Source organism: Tasmannia lanceolata, unplaced genomic scaffold (assembly GCF_043159265.1).
Source record: "Tasmannia lanceolata isolate RefF3 unplaced genomic scaffold, GAP_Taslan_0.1 ptg000002l, whole genome shotgun sequence".
In the NCBI taxonomy this organism is placed as follows: domain Eukaryota; kingdom Viridiplantae; phylum Streptophyta; class Magnoliopsida; order Canellales; family Winteraceae; genus Tasmannia; species Tasmannia lanceolata.
The window spans coordinates 40,602,744-40,612,480 of NW_027518679.1; the positions used below are offsets into that span (position 1 = coordinate 40,602,744).

The following is a 9,737-nucleotide window of genomic DNA, read 5'->3' on the forward strand; positions in this document are numbered from 1 at the left end:
CGGAGGGTTAGGATCAACCTATGGAAATGATTTCTAGGGCACAACCTATTTAGGCTGTGGCCCATCTAATGGACGGTTTTGATCATCCTATGATGCGAGCCATACCGTACTTTTAATAAAGTGAGGAGTGCCCTCATCAAAATACAGTAGTGCTAATAACATTCCCCTTATCTAGGCAAAAGTTTAATGTGGTAAAATATTTTCAAGGGAGATGGTTTTTTCACCCCATTTTACGATACTGCGCCCCTTGTTTAAGTCAAATCACATTAAGGGGGTGCATTATCCTACATGGGAGGTGAAAATCCTTACTATACTAAAAGCGAGAATCCTATATTTTTTGGCACATTCTTATGCGTCCCACCTTAATTTCCGTCAAAATCCCACATATGTCCTTTTTCATTTCTTCTTTTTCGTCATTTTCGTCATTTCCGCTTCTCATATGCCCTTGCACATGAGTTAAAAAAAATAGGCCAGTTGTCTCCTTTTTATGCCTCTTCTGCCCGTAATTGTCATAATTTTGAATTTTCTTTGTACTTTTTCCCGTAATTGTCATATTTTATTACACTTTGCTACTTTGCTTCCACTTTCCCCAAATTTTTCATTTAAAACTTAGTACATGCATGATTATTATTTATTGCTATTATGTATTGCTAGCCACCTTTGCACAAATCGTACTTCCAATCTTTGCCGCAAGCAGGCAAGTAGCCTCAGCGGCGAAAGTGGCCAGCAAATCTCTATACAAAAAAAATATCTTCAAAAAAACGTCAAAATTTCGGTTGACCTGCAGATCAACCGGTCCGCATGGGCCGGGTGCAGGTTCAAGCCCAATGACCCATAAAATTTTCCGGGTGATTTTGACCCTGCCCTTTTGACCCATTTCCCCATGATTTAGAGCAAAATGATGTGATTATGAGAGTTTTTATATAGTATAAGTCCTGATAGTGAGTTTTTTTTATTTTGAAAAAGTATTGTATGGCTTTCATCGTAGGATGATCCAAACCATCCATTTCATAGGCCACAATGTAAGTAGGTTGTGTGCCAAAATTCATTTCCACAGGATAATTACAACCCTCGAATCAATAAATATTTCCTAAATATGCCGTTTCTTTATAGACTGCAGGGCTAGGATCATCGCATGGAAATGTGTCTTTTGGGAACACCCTATTTACGACGTGGCCCATCAATTGGACAGTTTGGATCATCCTATGGTGTAAGTTATACAGTACTGTTTTTTTTTAATAGGAAGTAAGAAATATGTTTTTGGTTTGCAGGCTTTGTTACAAAATTCTTGTTAGAATATATATGGCGTAAGCCCATGTAGTGAAGTATTTTTTTAATAAGCCGGTAGGGATCCCGCAAAACCCCAACTTCTTATCAAAAAAGAAAAAAATTGTGCCGAATATTTTACGGCCTACACTATAGGATGATCGAAACCGCCCATGTAATAGGCCACAATATAAATTGATTGTTCCCAAAAAATAATTTACCTTTGTTCATTACTAGTACAGACGAATGCAGTAATTTTTATTATTTTTTCCATGAAAAAAAAACTTATCAGCGTGGAAAGTGGAACTTATATTAGTTTGAATATTCAAAGACGCGCTTCGCTTAAGGCGGCAAATAAAAATCACTAAAAACAGACCTCACGAACTTTCTGGAAAGAACTAGACCTGAAAGTTTCCGTATACTTCAAAACCACAATTTAAACCGTTCATCTTCATAAGATGAACGGTTGAAAAACAACAGAAGTTTCTCGAACAAAACCGATTTATCACTATATTAGGAATTTTCTCACTCCAGATTTCCCAATTCTGAAATCTCTTATTTTCCCCCTGTTTTTCTACTTCTTTTTCAATCAATCTCGTCTAAATGGCCGGAAAAGGAGAAGGTCCGGCGATCGGAATCGATTTAGGAACAACATATTCATGTGTAGGAGTTTGGCAACACGATCGTGTTGAGATCATAGCTAATGATCAAGGGAACAGGACTACACCTTCTTATGTAGCTTTTACAGATTCAGAGCGTCTAATCGGAGATGCTGCTAAGAATCAAGTCGCCATGAATCCTATCAATACCGTTTTCGGTACGTTTTAGAACGTTTTGTTATCTGTTTTTCCGTGTAAATGAATTTTTATGAGGTTTTGATCAGATTATGTTGTATTTCTACGCTTCTTGTCTAGATCTAGAGTTCAAATCTCTATATTTTGGATCATTTTTTTTTTTTTGTAGAATCTGGAATTTCTATTTTTTTTTCTTTTTTTGAAGTTTTTATTCTGTGGATTATCGCTTTTGTAGATCTAGATCCCGTAGAACGTTTCTCTATCTGTTTTCCTTGTTTATGAATTTTTTATGAGGTTTTGATCGGATAACTGATGTAATTCTTTCTTCCTCTTACGTATCAATGTTGTATTGTACGCTTCTTGTCTAGATCTGAAGTGTCAATGTGTATATTTCTGCTCCCGATATGTAAAACCGGTTTTGATTTTCGTGCGATCCTGAATTTGTATTTCTTTTTGAATTTTTTTTTTTATTATGTGTATTCTCGCTATTGTAGATCTAAACCCTAGGGTTTGATCTGTTTCGTTAATTCCATGTCCTTGCTTTTAGGTTTTTGCAGTATCGATTTTCCTTGATTATGATTTTTTAGGAAGTTTTGATCTGGTAACGGCTGTAGTTCTTTCTTCCTCATACGCATCAATGTTGTATTCTACACTTGAGAGATTGTATATTTCGGATCCTGATATTTTAAATCGGTTGTGATTTTCCTAGTATCTGGATTTTGTATATGTTCTTATACGGTGGATTCTTGCTATTGTGGATCTAAATCCTAAGGCTTGATGTGCTTCGTTACACATCAATGTTATATTATACGCATCTTATCTAGATCTATAGTTTCAATGTGTATCTTTCTGCTCCTGATATTTTAAACCGGTTGTGATTAGGGGTGGCATAATTGGCCAAACCGGAACCCAGCCGAAACCAAACCGATTCATATTTTGGTTTCATTCGGTTTGGGGATCAAACTGAACCGAAACCGAATATTTCCAATTATTATGAGTAAGGGGTGGCAAAATTGGTGGAACCGAAACCGAACCGAAAATTCGGTTTCGGTTCGGCTTCAGTTTGGTAAAACCAGACCGATTCAAATTTCGGTTCGGTTCGACCGAAACCGAACCATTGCCACCCCTAGTTGTGATATTTTGTAGGATCTGGAATAGCTTTTCTTTTTTCTTTTTTTTGAATTTTTTAATTATGCGGTTTGTTTGCTATTGTTGATCGAAACCCTAGGGCTTGACGCCCTTTGTTGATTCGGCAGTTTATTTGCTGAATTAATAAATTTTTGCACTAGTGATTTTCCCTAAACTTGATTTTTTCCGCTTTCATAGCACTGATTAGATATTTAATGTTTATTTTACACTCTTAGTTCGTGTAGAAAATGTTTTCGTTTAATAACTTGTATAGTCAGCTCTGTATGTAATTCCCATTCTAGTCAGATATTATAATCCAAGATTGTTTACAATCTAAAACCTGGATTTTATAAGCTACAACCTGGATTTTACTATCTGAAAATGTACAATCCAGGCTTTCGCTTTTAAAATTGAGGTTTTAACTTATAAAATCCAGTATTTTGCAATCCTAGATTAACTTGTAATATTCCCACTCTAGTCAGTTCTGACTCTTCTTGTTTCAAAGCACATAATTTTATTCCATTTTTATTTTATCAACATTAATTTGTTTAGCACTGTTTCATTAGGCAAACTCAGATTTTGTTTTCTAATATCTCTGTATTTCTCGTCTTAATAGATGCGAAGCGTTTGATCGGAAGAAGGTTCAGTGACACCACTGTTCAGGGCGACATGAAGCTCTGGCCCTTCAAGGTCATTCCCGGCCCTGCTGACAAGCCAATGATCGTTGTCCAATACAAAGGCGAAGAGAAGGAATTTGCTGCAGAGGAGATCTCCTCCATGGTTCTAATGAAAATGCGAGAGATTGCTGAAGCCTACCTCGGCTCCAGCATTAAGAACGCTGTTGTAACCGTGCCTGCCTACTTCAATGATTCCCAGCGTCAAGCCACCAAGGATGCTGGCGTCATTGCTGGCCTCAACGTCATGCGAATCATCAACGAGCCCACTGCCGCAGCCATTGCCTATGGTCTAGACAAGAAGGCCACCAGCGTGGGTGAGAAGAATGTTCTCATATTCGATCTCGGTGGTGGGACCTTTGATGTCTCTCTCCTTACCATTGAAGAGGGTATTTTCGAGGTCAAAGCCACAGCCGGAGACACCCATCTTGGCGGTGAGGATTTTGACAACCGAATGGTGAATCACTTTGTTCAAGAATTCAAGAGGAAGAACAAGAAGGACATTAGTGGGAACCCTAGGGCTCTTAGACGGTTGAGGACTTCATGCGAGAGGGCGAAGAGAACCCTCTCATCCACTGCTCAAACCACAATTGAGATTGATTCTTTGTATGAAGGGATTGATTTCTACACCACCATTACGCGAGCTAGATTTGAAGAGCTGAACATGGATTTGTTCAGGAAGTGTATGGAGCCTGTTGAAAAGTGTTTGAGGGATGCTAAGATGGATAAGAGCAGTGTCCATGATGTGGTTCTTGTTGGTGGGTCTACTAGAATTCCTAGAGTTCAGCAGCTATTGCAGGATTTCTTCAATGGGAAGGAGCTTTGCAAAAGCATCAACCCAGATGAAGCTGTTGCTTATGGAGCCGCTGTCCAAGCTGCGATTTTGAGCGGCGAGGGCAATGAGAAAGTACAAGATCTTCTTCTATTGGATGTCACCCCTCTCTCCCTTGGATTGGAAACCGCGGGAGGGGTCATGACTGTATTGATCCCAAGGAACACAACCATTCCCACCAAGAAAGAGCAGGTCTTCTCTACCTATTCTGACAACCAACCGGGTGTTTTGATCCAAGTCTACGAGGGTGAGAGAACGAGAACCAGAGACAACAATCTGTTGGGCAAATTTGAGCTCTCCGGCATCCCTCCGGCGCCCAGAGGTGTCCCCCAGATCACAGTCTGCTTGGACATTGATGCAAATGGCATCTTGAATGTCTCTGCTGAGGATAAGACAACAGGGCAGAAGAACAAGATCACTATCACCAATGATAAGGGGAGGTTGAGTAAGGATGAGATAGAGAAGATGGTTCAAGAGGCTGAGAAATACAAGTCTGAAGATGAAGAGCACAAGAAGAAGGTGGAGTCTAAGAATGCGCTCGAGAATTACGCATATAACATGAGGAATACAATCAAGGACGAGAAGATTGGGTCTAATCTGGCGGCGGCGGACAAGAAGAAGATCGAGGAGGCAATCGATGAGGCAATCCAATGGCTGGACAGTAACCAGTTGGCGGAGGCGGATGAGTTTGATGATAAGATGAAGGAGCTCGAAAGCATCTGTAATCCGATCATCGCAAAGATGTACCAGGGTGGTGCAGGTGCTGATATGGGCGGTGACATGGACGATGAGGGTCCATCTGTGGGTGCTGGAAGTGGGGCTGGTCCCAAGATTGAGGAAGTGGACTAGGTTTTGTTAAGCTTGCTGTGTTGGGGTTGGGTTTATAATCTTGAAAGTAGGTTACCTTATTTGGAGCCTTTGATTTGGGGGATTTTGATCCCTTGATTCTTTATTCTGGATATGTGTTTCTTCTCTCTTTTTTCTTATAGGTTTATAATATTTTGTTAATGTTCATTGGAGACATATGTGGTATGGAACTAGTGATGCAATCGGAAGTAATTTTGGTGTCCTATGTTTCCTAATGTTTTAGCTAAATCATTGTGGAAGGAAATTTCAGTGCATTTAGTAGTAACACAGACCCTACCTGCCTTTATCAGGCGTTCTTTAATGGCTGGCTAGTTTGAAGCTTTTACTAATGCTTCTGTGTGTTTAGCAGAATTCGTTTATGGATGAAATGACAGGTGGGTTTTGCTTCAAGTAAGGGTTAATTTCTTGGTTCTTGGGTTATAGCCAGGGTGTTTGGTGTACTCTACTAAATTCTTTCAGGCTTCACCCTCTGTCTGGTTCTCTCTCTGGTTTATTGCTCAGAGCAAGCTGAATTTAGGTGGTTATGGTTTTTTCCTCTTAGACAGTAGAAAGCTTCTCTTTACAAGAGAAGAAAGTTATGTCAATATCAAACTAGTCTATACCAACATGCCATAGATTGCTTCTCAATATCTCCTAACCAGTATAGAAGGTAGGGGCATGTTTGAAAGTTAAAGAGGAAAGATTGCAAGAAGCCATGACACAATAGCCTAATCTCTAGTGACAATTCAACATATAGAGGCTGGTAAAAGTGCTGCCCTTAATGGTAGAAGCACCCCTCCTTGTGACTCAGGCCTCAGGCCCTTGTCCTGCTGTTCTCAGGTTTCATTCTTTCTGAACAGAGTTGTGCAACCGAAAAAAAGGAAAGAAAATGGTGCTCTTTGCTGGAGATCTGTTACCTGCCTAGTTCATTTACCAATTCTAACAATCAAGGATCCCTGGGTTATCTGAGTAAAACCCAAAACTGTGTGTCTTCACGCCAGACCGCTGTAGCTGGAGACATTTTTAAGAGCTTCCTCTTCCATTTCAAGCACTAGGCGAATCTGAGCTCCCTCCACTCGTACTTGTGTTTGCCTCCATGGTTTGCGCATGAAATATATAAAATCAACCAACCTTGCACTGATACCACTTTGTTGAAATACCACACTTTTCTCTATATGCAAATCAATGAAGAAACACTTTATAAAGAAAATATGACCAATATGCCAAGAACAGAGCTAAAAATTAAGGAAAATTTGTTATGAAAATACAAAGTTATAGTTATATTGTTAAGTAAGGGTAGAGTTGCCGAATTTGTAAAAGAGGGGTTGTCAGATTTTTAAAAGACTGAAATACCCCTCTTTAGTTTTACTTTTACTGACCCATTATTTTTACTTTTTAAAAGTCAGGTTTGAGAGGAATTTGCTAGTCACCTTCGCCGATTCCACTTGCTCGGCCTGTGGCTCGTCCTGATGCAAAGATTTGAAGAAGTAAATCGGTGAAAAGGTCGCTAGCAAAAGTAGAAAAAACTATAGTAATCATTACGGTTTATTTAGACCTGCTAGTAAGTTTTAAATGAAAAATTACCGAAAAATGGTAATAAAGAAGGAAAATTACAAACAAAATATGACAATTACCAAAAAAACTAATCATGAAAAGTTATAAACTTATGACAATTACAGAAAAATTAAAACACTACTGTATTTGTGTTTTGATGGGGGCACTCTCGCTTTATGAAAAGTACGGTATGTCCCGCGGATGATCCAAACTGTCCATTAGATGGGCTACAGCCTAAATAGGTTGTGCCCCAAAAATTCATTTCCATAGGTTGATCCTAACCCTCTGATCTGAATGCTAGAGGGTTGATCCTAACCCTCTATAGATCGGAGGGTTAGGATCAACCTATATAAATAACTTTTGGGGTATAATCCATTTAGGCTGTGGTCCATCTAATGGACGGTTTGGATCATCCTACGACGTGGGCCACACCGTACTTTTAATAAAGTGAGAGTGCCCTCATCAAAATACAGTAGTGCTGATAACATTTCCCAAATTAAATTTGCCGAGAATTTCTCCCCTTTTTCCTTCAAATTGGAGAAATTTCTCTGGCGAGTTTTGAGGCTGCCACGTCACCGACAAGCGACAAAAATCCACGGCGGTCAAACACCCCATTTTGTTTAAATATCCTACCAAACACACTCGGGCGAATTACTAGAATTACATTCGCTGCTATTTCTCTCAGAATAAGAGAACCAAACAGAGCATTAGGGAACCACATTTTTCACCCCGCAACTACTAGGGAATCACATATTATAAGCCGAAACCACTACGGAACCACATTTTCTATGGCGGAACCATTACGGAACCACATTTTATACCTCGAAACCATTAGGGAACCACATTTTTCAACCCGGAACCACTAGGGAACCACATTTTTCACAACGGAACCAGTAGGGAACCACATTTTATAAGCCGAAACCACTACGGAACCACATTTTCTACGTCGGAACCATTACAGAACCACATTTTTCACCCCGAAACCATTAGGGAACCACAGTTTTCACCCCGGAACCACTTGGGAACCACATTTTATAAGCCGTAACCACTACGGAACCACATTTTCTACGTCGGAACCATTACGGAACCACATTTTTCACCCCGAAATCATTACTGAACCACCTTTTTCACCCCGGAACCCCGAAGGATGCCTATTTTATAAGCCGAAACCACTACGGAACCACATTTTATACGTCGGAACTATTACGGAACCACATTTTTCACCCCGAAACCATTACTGAACCACTTTTTTCACCCCGGAACCCCGAAGGATGCCTATTTTATAAGCCGAAACCACTACGGAACCACATTTTCTACGTCGGAACCATTACGGAAACACATTTTTCACCTCGAAACCATTAGGGAACCACATTTTTCACCCCGCAACCACTAGGGAAGCACATTTTATAAGCCGAAACCACTAGGGAACCACATTTTCTATGGCGGAACCATTACGGAACCACATTTTATACCTCGAAACCATTAGGGAACCACATTTTTCAACCCGGAACCAGTAGGGATGCCCATTTTATAAGTCGAAACCACTACGGAACCACATTTTCTAAGTCGGAACCATCACGGAACCACATTTTTCACCCCGAAACCATTAGGGAACCACATTTTTCACAACGGAACCGGTAGGTAAGCACATTTTATAAGCCGAAACCACTAGGGAACCACATTTTCTATGGCGGAACCATTACGGAACCACAGTTTATACCTCGAAACCATTAGAGAACCACATTTTTCAACCCGGAACCAGTAGGGATGCCCATTTTATAAGCCGAAACCACTACGGAACCACATTTTCTAACTCGGAACCATTACGAAAACACATTTTTCACCCCGAAACCATTACGGAACCACATTTTTCACCCCGCAACCATTAGGGAAGCACATTTTATAAGCCGAAACCACTACGGAACCACATTTTCTATGGCGAAATCATTACGGAACCACATTTTATACCTCGAAACCATTAGGGAACCACATTTTTCAACCCGAGACCACTAGGGAACCACATTTTTCACCCCGAAACCATTATGGAACCACATGTTTCACAACGGAACCAGTAGGGAACCACATTTTGTAAGCCGAAACCAATACGAAACCACATTTTCTATGTCGGAACCATTACATTACTACATTTTTCCCCCGAAACCATTAGGGAACCACATTTTCACCCCGGAACCACTAGGGAACCACATTTTATAAGCCGAAACCAGTACGGAACCACATATTGTACGTCGGAACCATTACAGAACTACATTTTTCACCCGAAACCATTAGGGAACCACAGTTTTCACCTTGGAACCACTAGGGAACCACATTTTATAAGCCGAAACCAGTACGGAACCACATTTTCTACGTCGGAACCATTACAAAACTACATTTTTCACCCCGAAACCATTAGGGAACCACAGTTTTCACCCCATTAGGGAACCACATTTTATACCTCGAACCCATTAGGGAACCACATTTTTCAGCCCGGAACCAATAGGGAACCACATTTTATAAGCCCAAACCACTACGGAAGCACATTTTCTAAGGCGGAACCATTACGGAACCACATTTTTCACCCCGAAACCATTACGGAACCACATTATTCACAACGGAACCAATAGGGAACCACATTTTATAAGC

The 9,737-nt window shown here is 40.2% G+C and overlaps 1 protein-coding gene across 1 annotated transcript; it reads left to right on the plus strand.

Moving 5' to 3' along the window:
- Nucleotides 1–1,797: 1,797 nt before the first annotated feature.
- On the plus strand, nucleotides 1,798–5,826 carry LOC143872486 (heat shock cognate 70 kDa protein 2-like). The gene is made up of 2 exons (XM_077376741.1): nucleotides 1,798–2,083; nucleotides 3,805–5,826. Exons 1-2 carry the CDS (start codon nucleotides 1,870–1,872, stop codon nucleotides 5,541–5,543), a joined length of 1,953 nt encoding a protein of 650 aa, XP_077232856.1. The 5' UTR covers nucleotides 1,798–1,869; the 3' UTR covers nucleotides 5,544–5,826.
- The last annotated feature ends 3,911 nt before the right edge of the window (nucleotides 5,827–9,737 follow it).